Source organism: Ovis canadensis, chromosome 15 (genome assembly GCF_042477335.2).
Source record: "Ovis canadensis isolate MfBH-ARS-UI-01 breed Bighorn chromosome 15, ARS-UI_OviCan_v2, whole genome shotgun sequence".
Classification (NCBI taxonomy): Eukaryota; Metazoa; Chordata; class Mammalia; order Artiodactyla; family Bovidae; genus Ovis; species Ovis canadensis.
Genome location: NC_091259.1, coordinates 88,712,525 through 88,739,065, shown reverse-complemented (window position 1 = coordinate 88,739,065; position 26,541 = coordinate 88,712,525). Strand labels below are relative to the sequence as shown.

Sequence of the window (26,541 nt, the reverse complement as noted above, 5' to 3'; positions counted from 1 at the left end):
CATAAAGAAGGCTGAGCACCAAAGAGTTGACACTTTCGAACGGTGGTGCTGGAGAAGACTCTTGAGAGTCCCTTGGACTGCAAGGAGATCAAATCAGTCAATCCTAAAGGAAATCGGTCTTGAATATTCATTGGAAGGACTGACTCTGAAGCTGAAGCGCCAGTACTTTGGCCACCTGATGCAAAGAGCTGACTCATTAGGAAAGTCCCTGATGCCGGGAAAGATTGAGGGCAGGAGGAGAAGGGGACGACAGAGGATGAGATGGTTGGATGGAGTCACCGACATGAGTTTGAGCAAGCTTTGGGAGACAGTGAAGTACAGGGAAGCCTGGCACGCTGCAGTCCTTGGGGTCACAAAGAGTCAGAGACGACTTAGTGGCTGAACAGGAACACCACCCTTCTTGTCCAGCGGGACCAAATGTTGGTCAGGGAAGGAGTAAGAAAGCCCCTGGGGACTGGCAAATGGTCCCTGTCATGACTCACTCCTGTCACTGGAGCACAAGAGCAGCCTAGACAATCTTCATAAGTATGACTGAGTTCTGGTGAAACTTGATTTACAGACACTGAAATTTTAATCTTATAAAATGTTTACAGGTCATGAAATAGTATTATACTTTTGATTTGTGATCAACCATTTAAAGTTTAAAAACTATTCTTAGCTCACAGGTTGCTGTAAATAAGAGCTGGAATAGATTTGGCCTTAGTTTGCCAACATTCAAGGGGACGTTGACCCTAAAGATGCAAAGAAGCAAAAATAGAGTTAACATATGTAGATAATACACTTACGATTGCCAGAGGATGGGGAGGATGAACTAGGAGGTCAAGACTGACGTGCAACGTGGGAGACCTGAGTTTGATCTCTGGGCCGGGAAGGTCCCCTGGAGAGGGAAATGGCCATCTACTCCAGTATTCTCGCCTGGCGAATTCCATGGACAGAGGAGCCTAGTGGGCTACAGTCCATGGGGTCGCAAAGAGTCGGACATGAGTGAGCAACTTCACTTTCCCTTTCAAGACTGACACATACACACTGCTACAGATAAAACAGATAATTAGCAAGGACCTGCTGCGCAGCCCAGGGAGCTCTACTCAGGGCTCTGTAACGGCCTATGTGGGAGAAGAATCTGGAAAAGGGTGGGTATGTGCGTATGTATAACTGATTCACTTTACTTTACACCTGAAAGTAACACGACTTTGTGAATCGACTATACCCAAAAATGTTTAAATAAAAATAACAGAAGCATGGTTACCAAGGAACCTTGCATACGGAGGGCCAGCTATAAGTTATACTTTGACTTTTGACCATTTGGAGAGTCAGTGCCCCTAAGCGTTGTTCAAGGTGAACCATATAGTGTTGAGGCTTGCTTTCTTAGGCTTTAAACTCTCAGAAGAGAAAAGGTAAGACAACTATGGAAGTCCAAATAGTGGTTACCATTTGGGGGAAGAGGAGACTGTGATTGGGAAGAGGTCTGCTGAAGGCAGGTTTTGAGGGCACCAGTTCAGGTCAGCCGCCCAGTCCTGTCCAATTCTTTGCAACCCCATGGACTGCAGCACGCCAGGCCTCCCTGTCCATCACCGACTCCTGGAGTTCACTCAAACTCATGTCCGTTGAGTCGGTGATGCCATCCAACCATCACATCTCTGTCGTCCCCTTCTCCTCCCACCTTCGATCTTTCCCAGCATTGGGGGTACCCGTGATGGTTAACTTCTGTGTATTCAGTGTATTAACCTGTTGCTCACTGTGCAGTCCCTTAAGCTATGTGGTTATGTTGTGCTCACTTTGCTAAATGTGCTTTTCTAAAGATTTTTTCCTGTGGACCCTTTTACGATCTGTACTGAATCTGTACATCACTGCTTCTGTTTCAGGTCTCAGGTTTTCAGCCACAAGGCAGATGGGAAATTAGCTTCTCGGCCAGAGATCGAACACTCACCCCCTGCCTCGGAAGGCGAAGTCTTAACCACTGGACCATAAGAGACGTCCCTCCTCTCTGTGTTTTATATTTCACAACGAAAGGGTTTAAAAAGAAAAAATTAAATCAAATAAAAATAATTGGATCAATTTATTTAAAAAGGAAAAGAAGAAATGATGAGAAAGAGAAGCATGTGGTGCTGACTGGAGGCAGAGAGCTTCCTCCACAAAAAAACAGAAAGATACAAGGAACCTGGATCCTCGGATGCCTCTTGAGCAGAGCCAGCCACCAACATGGAGCACGCACCTCGGACTCTGGCAGGAAAGAGGAAGTCTCCTTCTTTAAGCTAATATAGTTAGGAGTTTCTTGTCATAGCAGAAGTAGCATTTTACTTCAATACACAATCCATAACTTATAAGCAGAGTACATCATGAGAAACAATGGGCTGGATGAAGCACAAGCTGGAATCAAGACTGCCAGGAGAAATAGCAATAACCTCAGATATGCAGATAACACCACCCTTATGGCAGAAATCAAAGAACTAAAGAGCCTCTTGATGAAAGTGAAAGAGGAGTGTGAAAAAGTGGGCTTAAAACTCAGCATTCAGAAAACTAAGATCATGGCATCTGGTCCCATCAGTTCAGTTCAGTTCAGTCGCTCAGTTGTGTCTGACTCTGCGATCCCATGAATTGCAGCACACCAGGCCTCCCTGTCCATCACCAACTCCTGGAGTCACTCAGACTCACGTCCATCGAGTCAGTGATGCCACCCAGCCATCTCATCCTCTGTCATCCCCTTCTCCTCCCATCACTTCATAGCAAATAGATGGGGAAACAATGGAAACAGTGAGGGACTTTATTTTGGAGGCTCCAAAATCACTGCAGATGGTGACCGAAGCCATGAAATAAAAAGAGGCTTACTCCTTGGAAGAAAAGTTATGACCAACTTAGCATATTAAAAAGCATAGACATTACTTTATCAACAAAGGTGCATGTAGTCAAAGCTTCAGTTTTTCCAGTAGTCATGTAGAGAGGTGAGAGTTGGACTATAAAGAAAGTTGAGCACCAAAGAATTGATGCTTTTAAACTGTGGTGTTGGAGAAGACTCTTGAGAGTCCGTTGGACAGCAAGGAGATCCAACCAGTCCATCCTAAAGGAAATCAGTCCTGAATATTCATTGGAAAGACTGATGCTGAAGCTGAAACTCAAATCCTTTGGCCACCTGATGCGAAGAACTGACTCACTGGGAAAGCCCCTGATGCTGGGAAAGATTGAAGGCAGGAGGAGAAGGGGGAGACAGAGGATGAGATTGTTGGATGGCATCACCGGTTCAATGGACATGAGTTTGAGTAAACTCCGGGAGTTGGTGATGGACAGGGAGGCCTGCCGTGCTGCAGTCCATGGGGCAGCAAAGAGTCGAACATGACTGAGCAACTGGAATGAACTGAACTGAATTGAATCCATAACTCGTGCCTCCTAAGCCTCTGTTCCATTCCAGAGCCCTCACCACTCTCCTTCTAAAAAGCTAGGCAAGGATCCCACCCCCCACCCAACACCTGCCTCCTCACTGACCTTTCCAAGACCTGCAGGAGAAGGCTCTTCCCAGAGCTCCCTTCACCTCTTGGTTTCGAAGGCTGTAGATGAGGGGGTTGAGCATGGGCGTGACGATGGAGTAGAAGATGGACACCACCTTGTTGAAGCTGATGGAAGAGGCCGCTCCGGTGCGGACATACATGAAGAAGAGAGTGCCGTAGAAGAGGCTCACCACGGCCAGGTGGGCCGCGCAGGTGGAGAAGGCCTTCCTGCGCTCCGCAGCCGCGTGGATCCAAAGCAGCGTCCAGACGATGCGGCTGTAGGACGCGGCGATGACCGCGGAGGAGGCCAGGAGCACGGCCAGGGAGACCAGGAGGTCTGCGGTCTCCTTCGGGGCGACGTCCGAGCAGGCCAGGGCCAGCAGCGGCGAGGCGTCGCAGAAGAAGTGGTCGATGACGTTGGGGCCACAGAACGTCAGTCGGGACGTGAGGTAGACGGGCAACACGGGGGTGAGGAAGCCCCCCAGCCAACACGCGGCAGCCAGCCGGACGCAGGTGCCCCAGGACACCAGGGCCCCGTACCGGAGAGGCAGGCAGATGGCCACGTAGCGGTCGTAGGCCATGGCCGCCAGCAGGAAGCACTCGGTGGCGCCGAGGAAGGTGAAGACGAAAAGCTGGGAGAGGCAGCCCGTGTAGGAGATCCTCTGGCCTCCAGCCACCCCGAGGAGACCCGCCAGCATCTTGGGCGCCGTGACTGACGTGTACCCGATTTCAAGGCAGGACAAGTGCGTCAGGAAGAAATACATGGGCCTATGGAGGCGGTGGTCCAAGCCCACCACCACGATGATGGCCAAGTTCTCCAGCAAGGTGAGCAGGTACATGGTGAGGAAGAGGGCAAAGAGGAAGAGGCGTGTCTCGTGCGCCTCAGCGAAGCCCAGCAAGACAAATTCCGTCCTGTGGGTCTGGTTGGGGGTGCCCGGCTGCATGACTGAGGGGTCTCATAGCCTCGTAGGTAAGGACAATTCAGGGAGAAACTGTGAGATACTGGACTGAAGGATCTTTCACTTCCGGAGAGGAAAATAAAATCAAGAGCTCACCCTAACTCTCAAAAGAAAAAGAAAGAAAATGTACAGCCTGTGAGGGCTTCCAGAAAACAAATCATTCCAGGACAAAGTGAAAAGTTCTAGACAGAAATAAGACGGAATGTTAATGGGGAGTGCAACCCGTCTTCAAGAATCAGGGAAGGCTTCCTGGAGGCAGAGCTGGTTAAATTGGAACCTGAAAAATAAGCATAAGTTGGTGAGATAAAAGGGAAGATGTAGAAAAAGGATAAAATCTCGGACTTCGGCGAGAACAGCCTGCATCTGGGGCACTTCCAGTAGACGCGCTTTACCATGGGAGGTAAGAGCTCAGTTTCCTGGTCAAGCATTCCTGACTTCAAATACAAAAGAACCCAGCTAACAGGGTTGCAGTGGAAATTCAAATTAGATAATCCCTCTATAGTATTTATCATGATTGGGTTAATAAATACTAGGGGTTCATACCCTTCAAGTCCATTCATATTGGTGCAAATGGCACATTTTCATTCTTTTTTATGGCTGAAGACTATTCCACGGAGTCTGTATACTTCTTCCTTATCACTCATCTGCTGGTGGACACTTAGAGTATCCTGCTTACTGACATAAGGCAGAGAAAGAGAAATGCTGCATGTTATCACTTATCTGTGGAATCAAAATGAAACAAACGAATGACTACGTCAGAACAAAAACAGACTCACAGATGCCAAGGTCAGACTAGTGGTTACCCATGGGGAGAGAGGAGCAAGAGGGGCAAGTTAGGGGCAGGGGATTAAGAGGTACAAGCTACCAGGTATAAAATAAATAAGCTACAAACTTAGACAGCTTATTTATCTCTGCAGGATATAGCACAAGAAATATGGCCAATGTTTTATAATAACTATAAACGAAATACAGCCTTTACATTGAGAATCCCTATATTGCACACTTGAACATATAATACTGGACATCAACTATACCTCAATAAAAGTACATACATAAATCCCATGGGGAAATTTTTGATGTTGACTTTATCCTGGAATGGTTTTTAATGTTAGACTTCCCTGGTGGCTCAGACAGTAAAGTGTCTGCCTACAGCACAGGAAACCTGGGTTCATTCCCTGGGTCAGGAAGATCCCCTGGAGAAGGAAATGGCAATCCACCCCAGTATTCTTGCCTGGAGAATCCCATGGACGGAGGAGCCTGGTGGGCTACAGTCCACGGGGTCGCAAAGAGTCGGACACGACTGAGCGACTTCACCTTCTTTCTTTGTCCTGAAATAGATCATAGGGAAGGAATGACCTCACTGAGCTTGAGGAGCGGGCTAGGACAACGTCGTGAAGTAACCGAGCTAAGAGGAAGGCCAAGGGGAGCAGAGAGCCTTGCAGAGTTCTCAGCACAGGAGTGCTGCGGAGAAGGGTCAGCTAGTGTGCTGTGCTGAAGCAGGTCTGGAGCGGGGGAGACCAGTGGAGAAGCGTGGCCATTTCAAAGCTCTTGGACACCCTTCCCATTAGAAAGTGGGACCAATAAAAAGGGAAGAAACCGCGTCATTTGTAGAGATGTGGGTGAACCTAGAGTCTGTCATGCAGAGTGAAGTAAGTCCAAGAGGGAAAAATGTCATATATTGACGCATAAAAATGGTACCGATGAACCAGTTAGCACGGAGCAATGGAGATGCAGATGTGGAGACACGGAGGGGAGAGGCTGGGCCAGACCGAGAGGGTAGGGCTGACATATGTACCCGACTGCGCGTGAAATGGTCGGCCAGTGGGAGCCTGCTGTGGAGCCCGGGAGCTCGGCTCAGTGCGGTGATGACCCAGATGGTGGGCCGGGGCTGGGAGGCGGGCTCCCGGGGAAGGACGTGTGTGTATACAGATCACTGCCCCACACTGTTGTTCAGTAGAAACCAGCACAACGCTGTGAAGCCATTATCCTCCAATTAGATCTGTTTAATTTAAACTTTTAATTTTTTTTTAATTTTAAAGATATTTGTTTATGTTTTTTAAAAAGAGAGAAAAAGGTGGGGTCAATGGCCACTCCCCTTGAAGCTGAGTTTTGTAGCTGCTTCACAACACCGTGTGTGCAAGCTTCATCACTCAGTCGTGTCCAGCTCTTGGCAGCCCACCTGACCCCTCTGTCCATGGGATTCTCCAGGCAAGAATACTGGAGTGGGTAACTCCCCTTCTCCAGGGGATCTTCCTGACCCAGGGATCGAACCTGGGTCTCCTGCTCTGCGGTGGACTCTTTACCATCTGAGCCACCAGGGAATCGCTTCACAGCAGAGTAGGGTGGGAGCGGTGCTGTGACAGTTTCCAGGCCTTAAAACGCAGCTTCCTCTGACTGCTTCCTGGAGCCCAGCCCCGGTGAGGAAGCCCAAGCAGTCCGCGGCAAGGCTCCGGTGGGGAGGGACTCAGTCCTCAGTGCCGGTCCTGACCTCCCACTCACAGCCGACAGCGCGTGCCAACCAGGCGAGAGAGTCATCTGAGGCATAGACCCTCCAGGCGCGGACAGGCTGGCCCAGCTGACACCAGCATCACCTGCTGGGCCTCCCCCGGGTTGCAGAATTGTGAACTCAATAACTGAACATCATTTCTGTCAGCCGCTAAGCTTTGGAGCGGCTTGTTAAACAGCAGTGGAGAACAGAAAGCGTTACATGCCAGTCGTGTGACCGCGGACACATGAGTCAGTACCACTGAACCTCTGGAGGAAAACACATCGTGTTTTGCCTGTGGTTACAAATGCCTGAACTGGAATTTGAATCCAGGTTTGCCAAGGCCTAAAACCCTTGCTCTTTCCTCTAAAAAATAATTGATGCCAGGTTCCCTCTGGCATCAACATTTCATGATTTCCTGGTAATGAAAGCTTGTAGAGATAGAAAATCAGAAAGAAACAGGGTCAAAGTCTTGAGATTCCTGCGTGTATCTTCACCACATCTAAATCCGGGCTCCGACCTCCCCACAGTGGGGGCGGGGGGAGGCGTCTGTAAACACTGGTTTCCTGAACAAATAATTGCGCTGCGGCCCCAGGTGCTTCATGCGTCTGTTGGCTGCAGGAAATTTCAGAACACCCTTCCGGCACACTTTGTCCCTTTGCAACTTGGCATCCTGGGCGCAGTGCTCACCCCTCCCAAATGTCTTTCCCTACTGCACACAGATGCTGTAGAAACCTGCCGTCATAGTAAAGCTTTTCAGAAATGTTCATTCTTTTCCATAGTCATTAAAAGCACAAGATTTAGAGTCCAACAGATCTGGGATCAGGCCCTGTCCCTGCAGCTCACTAGCTTGGTTGCCTCATCCATGAATTGTTAGTATTGTTTCTAAATCTTGCCAGTCTTCCTGGTGTGACTCAGGTTTAATAGCCTCATTGTTTAATAGGAAGACTTTTCTCATTCCTCCAGATGTGTATGCAGATCAGACCACCAGAATGCACAGGACACCAGCTCTGTGCCAGCTGTACCAGAGGGGCATTCAGGCAGAGGACAGGCGCCCCAGCACCCAGCATGGACCTGGCACAGAGCAGGTGCTGCCTTATAATAGTCTCAGTTCTCTGATGCATTGCTTAGAGATAGGATGCCAGAACCTGTGGGAGCCGGCATAAAGTCCAGATGCTACCTTGAAAGCACAACTTTTATTACTCAGCTGCTGGTGGAGGAAGCAAAGCAGTAGGATATTTTAAACACACGCTCACGGCAAAGGCCCACACTTCCCTTCCTCACCATGAGCCGCTGTTAGGTGGCAGGCAGGCCAGGGGCTACATTCCCACCGTCTTTGCCTCCAGACAATGATGCATTTCATTTGTGGGCTGGGACGTGTGTGTGGCATCACCAACTCAATGCACATGAGTTTGAGTAAACTCCTGGAGTTGGTGATGGACAGGGAGGCCTGGCATGCTGCTGTCCATGCGGTTGCAAAGAGTCAGACACGATGGAGTGACTGAACTGAACTGAACTGAACTGAACTGACTGAACTGATGTGTGTGTGTGATTTTACTTTGTTTTCATTGGAGTACAATCGCTTTACAATGTTATATTACATTCTGCTGTGCAAAAACATGAATCAGCTGTATCTTTACGTGTATCCCCTCCCTCTTGAGCCAGGCTGGGACTTTTAAGAAGCAGGTGTGCCTTGCCCCCTCTCTGCAGGCTGACTCCCTCCCTATTCACCAGCTTAGTTCCTTACACTTAACTCAGACCTCGGTGGACAACAGAACCACACAAGGAGCCTGGCTCCCTGAGGAAAACTAGTCAAGCCTCCAAGAACAGGAGTCGCCAAACTCCTATAAAGAGCCAGACAGTGAGCGGGAAAGATGGGATTCAAGTCCTAGTGCATCGAACAGACACGTGTGTGCTTTCACCACACACACACGCATGCACACGCGCACGCACACGCATGCACACACACGCACACGCACACGTGCACGCGCACACGCATGCACACGCATGCACACGCACGCACACGCGTGTGCTCACGCACACGCACACGCACACGCACGCACACACACCGTGCCTTCTCCCTCTGCCATCTCATGTCACCAAACGACGCACCTGCGCCCCGCTGCCGGTCCTGGCGGTAGGGTTCACTTCGCTGCGCCTCGGGGCCTGGTTAGAAGAACCCCCTGAGACCACCAGGCTTATGAACTGGCCCGGCTTCCTCTCCGAGGCGGAGAGAACATTGTCAACTGGGTGCTGGGCCGGGAACAAACAGCCCCCATGGGGAGGAGAGGGTCACAGGGAACAACCTCTGAACCAAGAGCAAAGGCCACCCCAGAACCTGAGCTGATTTAGTGTGCTCAAAGGCGCTGCTCCCTCAGCTGAGGCTGTCCCTGACAGACATGGAAAAACCATTAGGAGCCCATGCAGGGAAGCTAAGGTGGGTCCCTGCGGCTGTCGGCTGGCACAGCCGCGTGACCAGCCGGGCGGGAGAGGCTGGATTTCCCCCTGTCCCGGTTCTCTCTACCCAGCCTCTGGGAGACCGGGCCCCAGGGGAGAAAGGACTTGGAAAAGGAGCGTACTGAGACCAGACAACGATTTCAGAAAACAGCGACCGAGCCACAGGGAGCAGGCAGTGGGGGATGGTGGGGGCGAGAGGCAGGCGGAAGGGGCTCCCCGCCCCTTCTCTGCTCTGGGTCCCTGCAGGGGGCAGCAACAGTCACCCCACTTTCAGGCACACAGTCCCCTGAATTCACAGCACCGTCTCCAGAATCAGAGAAGATGAACCTGATCCTGGCCCCACTCTGGCTGCATTTTGGAGAAAGTTCCTCCTAGGCATCTATTTGCAGGGCTGGTCTAAAGATGGAAGGAAGTAGCATTAAGCGAAAGCTCGGGGCCTTTGCTCTTACTTCAGGCCCTCTGCCCTTCTGCCTGGTTTCCTCCTGCGCTTCCTTCAATTCTCCTAAGCAAAGAAGCCCATCTGAAAATGCAGCTCCCGTCACTCTCTGACCCGCTGAGTGCCTTGATACTTCTGGTCTCGGCCTCACTGTCACCGGTTAGACACTTGTTTATAACACCATGCACGCGAGTAAGCCCCTTGAAGACAGCGCCTGTGTGTGCTTGCTCATCACCGTTTTGCCAGAGCCACAGAGAGTCCCTGGACGCAGGCTGCGTGCAATAAATACACCGATATTTATTTGTAATAAATTGTACATTAAATAATTGAACATGCAAGTAAATTGTAGTAAAAACAACTGGATCCCCGCGCAGAGCATTCTGCTGACCCAGAGAGCTGTTTCCTTTCCAAGTCCAGCCCCTGTTTGAAGGGAATGGGGAGGTGGAGGGAGGAAGCCCACCAACACGTATGGAAGAGCCGTCCAGTTTGGATGCTGAAGTCGCCTTCCTGCCCATCAAAGCCCGTGTGCTGGAGCAGCCTCCTCCCACCCGGCCTGGGGCGAGAAACACGCTGAGTTGACTTTCGCGTATAATTTCTTTCTTAGCTGCTCGATTTAATTTCAGGGCTTCCCTAGTGGCTCAGACGTACAGAATCCACCCGCAATGCAGGAGACAAGGGTTTGATCCCCGGATCAGAAAGATCCCCTGGAGAAGGAAATAGCTAACCACTCCAGTATTTTTGCCTGAAGAATTCCATGGACAGAGGAGCCTGACAGGGTACAGTCCATGGGGCCGCAGAGGTTTGAGCTCCTGAATTTAAGTTTCCCAAAAAACAGTATTGTATCAGCTGTTCTCAAACCTCACTCCACCAAGCCCTGTTTCCCCAGCTGCCAGGTGGCTGCAGAGAGGCACGCAGCGCGTGTTCCCAAGAGCCCTGCTTCAACAACTAGGAAGCGGCAGAGTCCAGGTGAGAACACATCTCCATCTGACCACAGCCCACCGTCTTCCGCCGAACCAACGTCCCGGGCAGCCGGCTTTCCTGAAACCAGACCTGGTCAGCCACCTGGGCGCTCTCTCATTATTCTAGCTGCTTCAAAACTGAGTAGGCATGACCCACCCCTCAAAGCTACCCACGGACAGCCTCCTCACGAAGGGGACAAATGGGAAGCGGAGGCATAGCAAAGAAATGGGGAGGGTCTCCAGTCGTAGGTACAGCAGAGACCCCAGTCCCAAGGCAAGCTGGAGCCCACTGCAGCAGCAGGGATCCAGGGTGGACAGAGCTTTCTGAGCTCCTAAATAGAAACAATGCCTGCTCTCCCTGACTCCCGGGTCACGATGTGAATCAATGTTTAGTCAATGTGCGGGCTCTTTGAAAGCTTTAAAGACAGTCTCCAGGAAGCCCTTCTTATGTTGATTTCATTCCTGATGGTCTGGTGACGACTGCAGGATTTCAATAAAGGGGAAGCCTTGGGGATGGCAACCTCAGTAGGGCCCTGGGTGCGGCCTTGAAGTTGCACTTGAGCAATGAGAAAATCCATTTTTGCTTATGCTGCAGGTTTCTTTGAGGCATCTTGAGCGGGCAGGCAGAGACGAAGGGGGCCTAAAGCCCCAAGGGCCCCTTGACAGCCCTACTATATATGAGCTGAAGCAAATCAGTTCAATTCTGTGTGCCTCGGTTTCCCCACTTGAGAAGTAGATTGATATTTAAAACCACAGTGAACAGACTAAGGACACAGCGGGGGAAGGAGAGGGTGGGAGAAATGGAGAGATATTTTACCATATGTGAAATAGAGCCTGTGGGAATTTGCTGTATGAATCAGGGAGCTGAAACTGGGGCTCTGTGACAGCCTCAAGGGGTGGGTTGGGGTGGGTTGGGGTGGGTTGGGAGGCTCTCGAGGGAGGGGACATACATATACCTGTGGCTGACATGCTGATGAGTGGCAGGAACCAGCACAATATTGTGAAGCATTATGCTCAGTAAAAGCAAATTTTTAAAATTTTTTAAATAAATAAAACCATAATGACTCTGTAAAGGAGTTTTTGAAAGAAAAAAAAGATGAGATGGCAAGTCGGGGCAACTGAAGGTGGATTGGGTTCCACTGGCATGAAGGCTCTTGACTCTAGATCTGGGGTCTCAGGTCGGCGATGAGTTTTCCATTTGCCGCCTCCTGCCTGCTATGTGCTTCTTAGTTCCCAGCCTTGATGTCAACCAGAAGCTAGCGAGCCCATCACCAGGTGCCCGTGAATCTCCAGAAGAGTCACTCACCTACCCCTGCTAGCTCTCTGCTTGTACTCCAGGTAGAACACACGTCCCAACGTGCTCAGGACCTCGGGGGTGGTGGCAGATGCAGGCTCTTGGATCTCACTGAATCCCCAGTTCAAGGATCACATCTTTTCTGAACCAAAGAGAGGGGGCAGAGGTCCCCCGCCAGCTGAACCAGGAAAGGGAAGAAACAGGAGTTGTCACCAGCTATAAAAGAACTCACCTCCCGTGTACGTCACTCCCGAGGGGCGACCCAGTACCTCTCACTCCCGAGGGGCGACCTGCGGGATCAGCTCTCCATGGAGGTTCAGTACGCTCAGACAACAAAGGAAAGAAGACAAAGAATCATGGAAAACCCTGCCCCACGGGGCACGCAAAAGCTGCATGGGAGCCTCTGTTTGTAGACTAGCTGGACCAAACACCCACAGGGGCCAGCCTAGGAAGGTTGCCTGGAAGCTAGACTCCGGCACGCTCTGTGGGTCTGACTACTCTGTGTGTGTGTGCCCAGCTGCTCAGTCATGCCCAGCTCTTTGTGACCCCATAGACTATAGCCTGCCAGGCTTCCTCTGTCCATGGAATTTCCCAAAAAGAATACTGGAGGGGGTTGCCACTTCCTACTCCAGGGGATCTTCCCAACGCAGGGGTTGAACCCCTGAGACCTGTGTCTCTGACATTGGCAGGCGGGTTCTTTACCACTAGCGCCCCTGGGAAGCCCTAACTACTCTGGAGTAGGGGGAAATGAAATCTCAAGAGTTCCAGACTTACCAAGGTTACAGTGAGGTCTTCCTCTACCAGGGTAGGTCGGTTTTCCCCACCTACCTACATGCCCTTTATCCCCGGGTGGGGAACATCGACGCTAATAACAACGGGTATGACTGGATAGCCCATTTGGTTCAGGCTCTGTGCAATTCAGATGTGAAATACCCAGCCTCAACCTGCATGCAGTCCAGAGTCCCATAGAGGCTGTGACTGAGGGTCACTTTTACCTTGAACGTGCGTGCTTGAGAGCTAAGTCACGTCAGTCCGGCCTGACTCTGTGTGACCCTATGGACCACAGCTTTCCAGGCTCCTCGGCCCCTGGGGTTTCCCAGGCAGGAGTACTGGGGTGGGTTGCCGTGTTCTCCTCCACTGTTGGATTACAGGAGACTGCAGAACCAAAGTTAACAGGACTCTGGAGCTGAGTAGTTCTTTAGCATACATTTGGGCTCATTCCCCTTGATTTCCTATGACTTCGGTCCAGCCTTAATGTTTCAGGTGTTCTAATGTTAATCATGTTTATTATTAACTAAATAATAAGGCCATCTTCCTAACGAGCCAAGTCTTACCCTTTTACCCAATGTCACAAACCTATGATGTAAACCATCATAGACTTGGATTTGTATCCCACACAAGCCTCTGCATGGATGTGCTACTTGGGGGAAGTCAATCTCTCTGAGCCAGTTTCCTCATCTCGAAAGTTGGGAAGAAAATACCGCCTGACAGAGACGTGCTTAGAGACAAATGAAGCAAGGGCCCACTCGCCCACCAGTGGACGTGAGACGGTTGCACATAAAACCCCAGGCTTCCCTGGGCAGGGGGGATGTTTAACAGTATCACACCTGTCTCTGTGCTCATTGGGAAAACCCCTTTCCAGTTCTGACCCAAGCAGACCCAATCTGACAGAGACTCTTACTTCCCAAGAGTACGGAAACCGTCTTCTGCACCAACTTACTAGGTTGATTAAAAGCAATTAATTTGGGGGACGTCCCTGGTGGCCCAGCGGCTACGACTCTGAGCTCCCAGTGCAGGGGGCCCCAGTTCGATCCCTGGTCAGGGAACTAGATCCCGCACGCCACGGCAAAGATGGGAACAGGGATCTCACGGGCTGCGAGGAAGACCTGGCACAGCCAAATAAACGATTTTTTTAAAAGCGATTAAGACCATCGTGCCAGCAGCCCCGGACATTCAGGAGGGAGGAGCAGCCCGGAGAACCAAGAAACAGGCAAGTGTCCGATTCTGCTCTCAAACTCAGGTCCCGCAGGTTTCTGTCTGCCCCCTCCTCCCCTCTCGCCTTCCAGAGCATCTCACCATGATCCTCTGCCCTGACAATGCAAACCAACCCCGCCCCTCCGGCTCCTTGAGTTCTATCCGTTGTCCCAGTTTTACACCACCGAAGTCCGAAAGTGAGCAGTTAAAGGCAGAATTCTCCTCTGTGAGGGTAATAAAGGAGGCTTTGAACGGTCATATTCCTTCTAGTCTCCTCTGGGCTGAGGAATCAAATAGCCCAGCTCAAAAACCAGGACACAGAGGGGATGATCAGTGGAACCAACTCTTTCACAAAAGAAGAGGAACACAGACGTGAGTGTGAAGCTGAGGCCCTCACTGTTCCTCTGAAAAGAGATCTGAGGCCAGTACTGGGCTTCCCTGGTGGCTCAGCTGGTGAAGAATCTGCCTGCAGCGAGGGAGACCTGGGTTCAATCCCTGGGTCGGGAAGACCCCCTGGAGAAGGGAAAGGCTACCCACTCCGGTATTCATGGACTGTATAGTCCATGGGGTTTCAAAGTCAGACACGCCTGAGCACCTTTCACACACACACACACACACACACACACTGGCAGGTTTAATTTTTGTGTATCGCTGTGATGAAGTGCGTGGCATTGTACGGGCTTCCCAGGTGGTGCCAGTGCCAAAGAACTTGCCTGCCAACGCAGGAGACGAGGGTTCCATCCCTAGGTCGGGAAGATCCCCTGCGGGACGGCATGGCAACCCAGTCCAGTATGCTTGCCTGGAGAATCCCCGTGGACAGAGGGGCCTGGCGGGCTACAGTCCATGGGGTCGCAAAGAGTGGGACACAGCCGAGTGACTCGGCAGGCACGCATGCACATGGCATTGTCTCTAGCTCTCATTTCACAAGAGAGACTCAGACTTCTCAGAATTATGGTTTTCATCTTTAACGACATCCAGAAACAAAGCCTGGGCTGGTGGTTTTGCAGCTATTCTTTTCAGTGCATTTCTATCGTGAAATGTTTCAATCTATTCAAATGTTTACACAAGAAGGAACAGGATACAATGATGAATTTATGCCCCCTCCCTAGCTTTATCAAATATTAACCTTTGGCAGTCGTTACAGACTGAATGTTTGTGTCTCTCCAAAATCCGTATGTTAAATGCTAATGTCCAGTGGGATAGTATTAGGGGTTGAGATCTTTGGGGGGTAATTTGGTCAGGAGGATGGAATCTTAATGAATGTGATTAGTTCTCTTACACAAGGGGGCTCCAGAAAGCTCTCTTGCCCTCTTCCTTCCATTTGAGGATACAACAAATATTTGGCAGTCTGCAACTGGAAAGAGTTTTCTCAACAGACACAACCGTACGGACTCCCTGATCTCAGACTCCAGCCTCCAGAACTGTTAGGAATCAATTTCTGATGTGTGTGTACCAGCTAGTCAGTGGTATTGTGTTATAGCGGCCTGAACTAAGACAGCGATATTTACTTAGGATGTCTTTTTGTAAAAAAAAAAAAAATATATATATATATATATATATAGCTGATAAATGCTAGCTAGATAGCTAGCTAGATGAAAGAAAGAAAGAGAAATCTTTAAAGTGCACGCAGAATTTATAACCTGCTTTTCCATTTCTCCACGCCATCACCTTCACTCTTTCCTCAGAACTAACCATTCTCATGTATTTGGGATCATCCTGCTCAGGCGTGATTTATACCATTTGTTATCCATAAACATTATATTATTTTCAAATTGCCTTTCCTTAAAATGTACGTAGATGGTATCAAACTGCATATATCACTTTGTAATTTGCTTTTCTCACAGAACATTGGTTTTCATTTTTATATTTGCATCTCTAGTTTCACTCACCTTCATTTCTATGTATATTCTGTGGTATTAAGAGAGCGTATTCTCCCCTTGGCTCTCTTGCAGGAGGGCTTTTGTTTCTGGTTTCCTGCTCTCCCTAAGGGTAAACGTTCCTTTTGTAAGTCTCAGTGACTCTGTTACAATGATACCTCCGCTCTATGCTCTTCGGTTTTCTGGGCCCCAGGCATGTGGGACTGTGCTCCCTGAGCAGGGGTCAAACCTGCACCCTCTGCAGGGAAGGCGAAGTTTTAACCGCTGGACGCCCAGGAAAGCGCCACGACAAGCGTTCTCGTGCACGTCCCCAGGAGGGGCGTGTCTCGGGCGGTGTCCTCAAAGTGTGGTCCCTCCACCAGCAGCAGAAGCACCTGAGACCTTGTTAGACACACATCCTCAGCTCCTTCCCCAGACTCTCTGGGTTAGAAACTCTGGAAGTGGGGCCCAGTCCTGCCTGCTTTAACAAGCCCACCAGGTGATTATGAGACAAGCAAAGTTTGAGAACTGCCGCTCTAGGGTGTATACCTAAATGAGCAGCTGCCAGACCCCTGAATGATGCCAACTGACCTCTAAAAGGGTTTCGCCAGCTCCCTTCCCACCAGCAGTGTTTGAGAGTTACTTATGATGTTTCTTATTCAAAGCCAGCCCCGGGGTGACGCAGCCTCTTACAGCTGTGACCAGTGGAGCCTTAGGCATCGTGTCGAGCGCTTGTGACCGTGTGGATTTCCTCTCCTGGGCATTGCATTCCTCATTTTCCTGTTGAGTAACAGCATTTTCAGAGAAGGCAACGGCAGCCCACTCCAGTGTTCCTGCCTGGAGAATCCCAGGGACAGAGGAGCCTGGTGAGCTGCCGTCTATGGGGTCGCACAGAGTCGGACACGACTGAAGCGACTTAGCAGCAGCAGCAACACCATTTTCAACTATTTGTAGAAATTTTGTGTCTTCTCTAAACATGCATACTTTGTTGTACAGTCAGTGTTTTTCCAGCATTTTGGCTTCGTGCAGCATCATGAAGTTCCGTGTCGTGAAACGCACCTGTCTTCCCCTGTATGGTCTGTGCTCTTGTTCTCAACCGTATTCTGAAAATGTCTAGGTGGTTTGTGTTATTTTTTGTACTGAGGTCTTTGATATTGATTAAATACCTGGATTTAATCTTTGCTTATGCCATGAAGCAGAGATCAAATTTTAGTTTTTCCTCATGTAAAATCCTTTCTCATTAATTGATAATTCTCTTCTGTTCTATATCCAGGGGGATACTCAAAATATTTAGCAACTTCATGGATGATGACCACCCTTTCTTTGTTACTATTGCTTATTTACATGCATGTCCTCTATTTCTTGATGAGTTTTACTAGCTCTTTAATTATTTCATCATTTTCCTTTTTTCAAAGAATAAGTTTTTGGTTTTGCGTCCTCTCTAAATTTCTATTTAATTAACTTCTTCTCTTGTATTTGTTATTTCCCTTCTTCTACCAATAAGTTACTTCATTGTTCTTTTTGTTTTTTAGTGGACTCCAACACATTTATTTTCATTTTTCTCATTTATAACAAATGCAATTAAGCTGTATATTTTCCTCTAGACACCACTGTAGGTACATCAAGCAATTTTTTTTAATTTTGGCACATTTATTATTGTTCAGCTATAAATATTTTATTATTGTGGCATCTAATTCATCTTTACTCAGAGTGATTCAAGGTTGCATTCTTAAGTTTCCCAATAAGTGGAAAAAGAGATAGTAGGGATGTGTTAACTACCTTTTATCGTTTATTCAAAACTTAATTATGTGGTGGGGATTACTAGGTACCAGGCACACTGAGAAAAATCGATCTGGGTTAGAGCAGGCTTGAAAACTCGGAACCAAGCACAGTGCCCGCCTCAGGGCCAAAGGAGCCTTTGCTTTTCCCGATAATGCCCGCAGGGACGAGCCCTTGTGCCTGAGACGGAACGAGGCCCTGATGGGGGTGACTGCACCAAAGTCTGCTGTGGCCTGCTGTATTTAAAACGGATAACCACCTCAGACCTACCGTATGAACAGGGGATTCTGCTTGGTGTCGTGTGGCAGTCTGGGTGGGAGGGGAGTTTGGGGGCGGGTGGACACATGTATGTGTGTGGCTGAGTCCCTTTGCTGTCCACCTGAAACTCTCGCAACCTTGTTCATCGGCTACACTCCAATATAAATCAGAAAGTTAAAAAAGATCTGGTGTGTCATCAACAGTGTGGCAAGAGCCCTCTGGCCTCCATGGACTTCAGTACCGAGGAAAATAGGCTTGGCCTGAATGAGAGACCCTTCCTGTACTTTCTTCTTTGACTGGCTCTATTTCTCATAGAAGAATCTTCCAAACACTTACTGGACAGTCCAGTTCAGGCCCCCAGCATTCTGAGAGCCAAGAGGGAAAGTCCTGGGCGTCTCAGCACGTCGTACTCTTTCCGCACATGGTCACTCAGGACCCCTGGCTTCCAGTGCGGCAGCCCCGCCCTCAGCCACGCCTGATGTGCGCGGACACACAGGCTCCGTCTCATCATTTTGCAGTGTTCCTTGGATGAGAGAGCGCCGTCAGTGGAGAGAAAATCGAGGCGCAATTGCTTTTCAAACAACTTGCACTCAACACTTTCGGTTTAGCCTCCACTTTTGTTCCAGGTGCAGAGTTTTCTGGAGTTGCTAGTTCTGGAGATTTAGAGAATTCTCAGGACGAACTGGGGTTTTTAAGCTTCCTGAGAGCATAATGACTCAGGGGTCTGGCGGCTTACTAATCAGTCACGGCTCATTCCTCTCCTCTCCAGATTCCGAAATACTGTTGCCTTTGTCTCTTCACCTGTTCCCCCCTTCTTGTTGGTTTCTTTTTTCCCATCCTTAATCTCTTTACTGTAATTTCTCCGTGCTTTAGGTAAGTATTGAAATTGCATGTTAATATGTATAACCAAAGAACCATCATAACTCAAAGCCCCTTGTGATCATTTCATGTTCAGATATTCTAACTTGCCCGTTCTCATGTCTCCCCACACTTTTTTACAGCCAATCTTTTTGTTATTGAAGTGGAAGTTTTTATCTTCTTTACTTCTTTGAAACAATTGGTATATTTACTTGAAAGCTTTGTTTACATTTTTTTTTTTAAATTTTGGGGCATGCAGCATCCACAGTCCGAATTCCCCAGCCTGGAATCGAACGTGTGTCCCCTGCCGTGGAAGCGTGGCGTCTGAACCACCAGACTACCGGGGAAGTCCTAAGCCTTGTCTACTCATTCTGCAAAATCAGTTTCATCAGAAGTGAACTCGTGTTCTAACTGTTGCTTTGTTGGCTGCTTTTCTTAGTACTAGCTTTTATTCATCAATTTTTTTAATGCCAAATAGTAGTGGTGAGAGTGGGCACCCTTGTCTTGTTCCTGACTTTAGGGGAAATGCTTTCAATTTTTCACCTTTGAGGATAATGTTTGCTGTGGGTTTGTCATATATAGCCTCTATTATGTTGAGGTATGTTCCTTCTATGCCTGCTTTCTGGAGGGTTTTTATCATAAATGGATGTTGAATTTTGTCAAAGGCCTTCTCTGCATCTATTGAGATAACCATATGGCGTTTATCTTTCAGTTTGTTAATGTGGTGAATCACAATGATCGCTTTGTGAGCATTGAAGAATCCTTGCATCCCTGGGATAAAGCCCACTTGGTCGTGATGTATGATCTTTTAAACATGTTGTGGGGTTCTGTTTGCTAGAATTTTGTTGAGGAGTTTTGCATCCATGTTCAACGGTGATACTGGCCTGTAATTTTTTTGCTTTGGTTTATAGTCTTCTTTGGAATATGAGGTGGTGTGTTTGTTTCAGCTCCCTCTCTCCTTTCTCTCTCTTTCTCTCTCTCCCCTCTTCTCCTTTACCTATATATTCCATTGTCCTGCTTAGCAGCTTTGGGGGTCTCCCATCCAAACCTACCACAGGCAGCCAGAGGGGCGATTCTGCAGAGCCAGTGGGCTGTGGCTGATGCAGGCTGGGTCGGGGGGAAGGCTGACTCAGCCTTTGGTCGCAAGCCCATGTCTCATCCCTCGCACCCAGCCTGGAGCTGGAGGGGAGCCATTGCTCCTTCAGGGCTTGGCAGCAGGTCTAGCTCTAGACTCTCCCCACGCAGGTGGAGGATGAGACGTGAATCCCGCCCTCATGCTGGGCTTTAGTCCGTGAGCCTGCCCGTTTCCCCGTCTCACAGGAAACGCTCTTGACTCGGCTCCCGCCAGTAAGTGCCGCAGCATCCAAACCCACGGGTCCACCCTCCCCTGCACTCTAGTCAGTGCCCGCTGGACCTTCGAAAACGCCGGTCTGCCATCTAAGCCTGACTGCCTTCTTTGGTTTGCTCTTTGTGACTGTTTTATCCAGGACTTGCTATGTTTGTAGAGCAGGGGAGATTCCCACAGCACGAACTCCATCTCACACTGGCTGCCGACAGATAAAGCTAGATGTTTGGACTGTGTAAATCTTCCCTGTGGTCAAAATTCAGAGGCCCGGTGTGGCCAGGCCAGGCCAGTTTGGCGGCCCCACAGCCACCTTCTGCCGTTGTCGCGCAGACGCTCAGTCATGTCCAAGCCTTTGCGACCCCGCGGACTGCAGCATGCCACGCTCCCCTCTACTTCACCAGCTTCCTGAGTTTGCCCAAACTCGTGTCCGTTGAGCCATTGATGCCATCCAACCAGGTTAGTTTTGTGGAATTAAATGCCGCCTTAGCCAGGCCTGATTTTGTCTCCATCTGTGGCATGTCACTGAAGCACCAGGCATATAAGAGGCTGTCAAGGCTAAATATGAGCTGAATTTATTCTGAGCATTCAGAATTCAAATAGTAGTAAACTTGAAAGAAACTGAAATAGAGATTTGAAGTTAGCTCATTTTAGAAAAGTCTTTTCCCGTGATACCCAGTGTTATGGACCCGCAGGGCTATAGGGAGGACGTAATGGGTGTTCTGGGTGGGGCATGGAGCACGCTGCCTGCATTGCTTGAGTCTGCTAGGATACACCTGGTGCACGCGTGCACTCGAAGGGGCCAGAGGAGCCAGTGGGTATAGATGTCTTTAGAGGATCAACAGGAAGGGAGAAACAAAGGGAACAGGAAATGACTCTCCAGTCAACAAGAGAAAGGATTAAAACCAGAAAAAGATGATTATCACCAATGAAATGAAGCTTTCCTTCCTTCCAGTAAACCTCACCCTGTACACAATAAATAAAAAGCTATCGACATAAATGAGCAAGTTTTGTACATCCAAAGAAACAGCAGGAAAACAAAATAGCTCCTAGGCCTTCTGGAATGTATAAGTACATTCTATGAGAGCTGGGATTTATCTGTGCTGTTCATAGCTTTCTGCCTGGGACACAGCGTTGAGTCATTGTGGAGTGAATGAATAAATAGATTAAAGGTGCTCAGAAAAGATTTGCTGTAGCGGATACCAAGGCAAGCGCTTGTGAGGATAATTTATATTGTGGATACAGGGAGGGAGCAAATTAGCTCAGACTCCAAGACTCAAGGCAACTTGAGTGCAAAAGAAAAAGAAAATCAAACCAGACAGAAGCATGTCCAACACTGGCCACAGGGAGGATCGGTGTAGCAGCGTCAGGGACGTCCGTCCATAGCAGGGAAATGGGATGGAGTCTGGATCACAGGGTAGCCCATCCCCCAGGAGCTCACACGTGAGTAAGGCATCAACAGGTAAAGATTTGGGGTGTGTGTGTGTGTGTGTGTGTGTGTGTGTGATACGATGGTCTCTGTCAAATAAATGTACTAGTCCAATCGTATGGTAAGACTGCTTCATCTGAAGTTCAGCTATCCCTAGAAGTCCCGGGAAGGGAGAATTGACCAGGAACAGCCCTTAAAAGCAATTATGAAGAGATTCAAAAGTAAACTGCATGGATATCAGGGCTATGTGTATAATCCCCGTGTACTCAGGATGTTGCTGGGCCCAGGGCCAGGGGAAACTTGGCATGCTGCAGGGCATGGGGCCACAGAGATGTGGATGTGACTTGGCGATGTGGATACGGGACTTAGTGGATATGACTGTGGGGACCACAGTTATTTTTTATTTTGTTTATCTGTTTTGGCTGCGCTGGGTCTTTGCTGCTGCACGGGGGCTTGCCTAGCTGCAGTGAGTGGGGGCTGCTCCTTGCCGTGAGTGGGGCTTCTCACGGTGCTGGCCTCTCCGGGTGCCAAGCAAGGTCTGGGCACAGGGGCTCCGGTGCTTCCAGCACAGGAGCTGGGGCGCCGTGGCTCCTGGGCCCTGGAGCGTGGGCTCAGCCGCTGTGGCACAGAGGCTTTCTTGCTCCGAGGCATGTGGAATCTTCCTGGGCCAGGGATCGAACCCGCGTCCTCTGTGCTGGCAGGTGAATTCTTATCCACTGTACCGCCAGGGAAATGCCCAAGTTTCTTTGAAGGTGGGTGGCTGAGGCGATGAGTGCCCCTTACCAGACTGGTGCCGTGGGGACCTCACTACCCCCACTCTGGTCCTCAGTTCTTGTCTATAAAATGAGGCCTTGTCCATCAGGAATATGTTGGTTGCAAATAACAGAAAAACAGACTCCCGCTCCCTTAATCAGGAATTCCAATTTATCTGTCAGAGAAAGACAAATACTTTGTGACATCGCTTACGTGTGGAAACTAACAAAGTAGCGAATGTAGCGAAAAGCAGACTCGCAGATCCAGCCGGACATTAGCGGTGGCCAGCAGCAGGAGGGGAGAGGGCAGGGGCCGTGCGGGAGAAGGGGGCCAAGAGGCATAGACTGCTGTGTATAAGCTAAACTTCAAGGATAGCTTGTACGGTGAAGGGAATACAGTCACTAGTTTATAATAACTGCAAATGGAGTGTGCCATTTAAAACTTGCCAGTCAGGGTGGGATGGATGGGGAGAGTGATATAATATTGATGTGATGTATAAAATAGGAGAAGGAAATGGGAGCCCACCCCAGTGGTCTTGCCTGGAGAATCCCATGCACAGAGGAGTCTGGCGGGCTGCAGTCCAGGGGGTCGCAAAGAGTCAGACACGGCTGAGGACGAAGACTGCCTGACTAACAAAGCAGATGACGGACGAGAACCTGCCGTCTCGCTCAGGGCATTCTCCTCAGGGCTCTGTGGTGACCTAAATGGGAAGGAAATCCAAAATAGAGGCGATATATGTATAAGTTTAAAAAAAAGGAAAATGAAAAACAATGTACAGCCTTTCCTGTTTCAAAAGAAAAAGAACTGTGAGACACCACGCTTGTGCCCCTCAAAATTAGAAAGACAGGAGTGGTACAACAGCCCATGTTTGTTACTGTGTAGCCAAAGGCATGCAGGGTTGTTTGCAGAGCGAATCAGCACATCTGAAGTTTTATCTGTTCATTTATCTAGCCATTCAACAAATATTTTGTTGTAAGGAATTGTTTTGTGTAGTTGGGGAACTGGTATCAAAAGTTTTTCAATATTTACTTTTTTCTTCTTGGGATTACATCTAGCAAATCTATCTCAAAGAAATAGACACTGAGGAGCAAAAATTTAAAAAAAAAGATTACATGCCATTTGAATTTTTTAAATAAAGTAAATAAATAAAAATTATGAATCATTATATGGTACAGCTATAATTTATATAACATTGTACAGCAGGTATACTTCAATTTGCAAAGAAAGAAAAGAGTTACAGTGCGTGGGTGTGTAGAACCTAAGAGTCCCCAGAGCCAGCTTTCCCCGTCTCCCTGTTCCATCCACTTCTGTGTTGGCTTCACTCCCAACAAGCCCCCTCCACTCAGTGGCCAAGGGGCTCCCAGGAGCTCCAGAGTTATGACCTTGCACATAAATCCAGTGGAAAAGAAAGCTCACCTCTCCTACAGTCCACGTGGATGTCACGAGATAACATCGCACTGTTTCCAAAGGGCCAGATCACCAGCACGACCAGAAAGGCATGCTGCGCTCATTGCTGTCGTCTGACAGTCATGCTCACCCCAGCTCTCCCCACCAAGACACTACCAAACTGTCCCACGCATCACGCCACGTGGCATTACGTGTCAGAGCAAAGACTTGAGGATTAAAAGCCCCTTACAGGAATCTGTGATAGTCCAGAGGGGAGGCAGAGAGGATTCCCAGGCTGTGTCTCCAAAAGGGTGTCATAATGGATTAGCAATGCCTACTAAACAGCTCAAGCCCAGGCAGTAATCCACGAGTAACAGACATTTGCCATCCCGAGAAGATGCCAGCCAGAGCTTCATGTCCAGGGCCAGGAGACAGTGAGGCCGCCAAGAGTGCTTTTGTAACCCCGAAGACTTGCAGGACGTTAATTGTGCTTCCATATCTGATCTGGGAGGGAGACAGGAAGACTCCAGGGAAACTTCACAAAGAAAATAGCCTTACAATCATCCTCGGAGGAAGAGACACCGTGTGTTTTAGTTTTATTAAAACGGAAAGAACTGTTTAAATCAGAACAAATCTGAGTTCTAACTCCAGACACATCTCTGAATCATTGTTTAAATGCAGAGAACTTAAAATTGTATCCCAACATCTAATCCACGGCCTGGCAGATAATCAGTGCTCACTAACAGTATATAGAATAAAGTTAGTAAGTGGATAATCTTGAGCATGTCGCTGCACCCTCTTTGCACTTCAGTTTTCCCATATGTCGGAGACTTAGGAGCGCTTCCTTACAGAGTCCTTATGAGGAGCCCATGGGGTTATGTGTGTACAGTCATCAGCAGTGGAAGCATTAAGGTACTCTAACAATTCCACCAGTGTTTCTCTAAGACATTAATCAAGAGGTATATTTCTGGTGCCTACTTTGTACTCAGTGCCTGGGGATTAGGCGAGGTGGGGGAATGAAATATGCAGAAGAGGGGAGACAGCTTGCAGCCTTAGGTACTGTCAGATCACGCGAGCTCCGGGCTACAGCAACTTCTCACCCACGACTGTGAATGTCGGGAGAGGACAGCAGAGAGCTCTGGGGCCGGAAGGCACCCACACGTCATGGGAAGATGATGCTTCATCTCTGATAGGGTCCACCCCCGCCCCCAGGACCGCAGATGAGGTCAGAACCAGAGCCGGGAACCAGGACCGTCACACTGGCATCCTAGTTCAGCGACTTGCTAGCTGTGTGACCTCAGACAAAGCAGATAACCTCTCCAGGCTTCACTTCCTAGTCTCTCAGAGAAGGCTGAAAGTGTGCAGGCTGTTGTAAAAAGTAACAGAATTGAAAGAGTTGCTGAGTCCTACAGTAGCGTTGTTTCAGGGCAAAGGTGGAGACCGTAAAGGTGGGTGCCGTCAATCCGAAGCAGGAGATAAGAGGAGAGCTCACGTTGGGAATCATATTAAAAAACTTTTTTATAATAAAGCATATGTCATAACCAAATATAAACACAATTCCATGACGGTCCGTATACTCCCTTGGGCCCTCACACATGTACACCCTGAAAAGTAACCGAGTCAAGGGCATGCTTTTTGTCCACCAAATCCCATTGAATTTCCTCTTCCTGGGCACAGAGAAGGTTGGTTCTGGCCAACGATAGGTGAGGAGAGGCGATGCCTGTCTCCCAGGCTGAAGCAGCGGAAATCTCCAGGGTGAACCTCCAGCTCTCTTCCTCTTCTGCCAGGGAACCAGAAGTATCAACGACCCTGAGCCCTCCTTCTGAGTACAAAGTGTTGCAGGGAATCCAATGCCATCAGCTGAATCAAATGCTGTCAATAGGAAGATAAGAACAGGATTCACCGCTGGATTTGGTAACATGGACACCTTTAAAAATCTTGAAAGAAGCAGCATTTTTAACGAACACAGACTGGAATGGGTTCAAGGCAGCTGAGGAGAAGAATTCAAGACACTGAGTAAGAACAACGATCCTGAACGACGTGGCTATAAAGTGCCATAAAGATAGGCAAACATGAACTCAGCTGGGGGGGGAGTGAAGCCAAAAGAGGGTTGGAGGTTTTTTTTCCGTTGGAAGAAATAACCAGATGTCTGTATGTTAGATGCACGTTTGTTTATCCCTCAGTCTGGAGAGAGACTCCATGCCCGTCTGCCAGCCCTTGGTTCCCAGACCTTCTGTTCCCAGCGAGGCTACAAGAACATGATAAGCTCGTGATGGCTTCAAAGAAGACGTCACACTCCACATGACTAAGCTCCAAGGCTGCCGCTGCCTTCAAGCCCTCGCTGTGAACACCACGCCAAGAGGCCACCAGATGACAGAGGCGGTGGTGTTCGGCGCATCAGCCCGTTAGCAAACCGCTTTTAATTACTTTTAGTATCAAAGGACTTCATTGTGCAGTTTAAAGAGTGAACCGGTGCCATGAGGCTTGCGACAGAAAAAGCTTCCCCGCCCTCAGCCCTGCCTGTGCCCAGCCTCCACACCCCGAGGCGACCCCTCTCAACTCCATTTGCTCCCTGGTCTGTTCACCGCCGTGTTCCTAGACCACACACCTTTGGGCATTTCTTGTTTCTTTTTGTTTGTTTGTTTCAAAATTTTAACTTTGGACTTCACAGGCTAGGAAACAAGGGTTTCATTCTTTTAACCCAAACCTCCCTATGTACCTTCTACATTCTCCAGATAAGGCTTCATCAAGATTTCTTGTTAAAATTGCTCTTTAAGGCTTACATGACATGGCTGACTACAGAAAAGCAGTTCTTGGCCGAGTCATTCGGCGCGTGA

The 26,541-nt window shown here is 49.0% G+C and overlaps 1 protein-coding gene across 1 annotated transcript; it reads right to left on the bottom strand.

The window, feature by feature from the left end:
- Positions 1 to 3,469: 3,469 nt before the first annotated feature.
- Positions 3,470 to 4,423, bottom strand: OR6Q1 (olfactory receptor family 6 subfamily Q member 1). Its single transcript, XM_069554200.1, has one exon. The coding sequence runs from the start codon at positions 4,421 to 4,423 to the stop codon at positions 3,470 to 3,472; it is 954 nt and encodes a 317-aa protein (XP_069410301.1).
- Between the last annotated feature and the right edge of the window lie 22,118 nt (positions 4,424 to 26,541).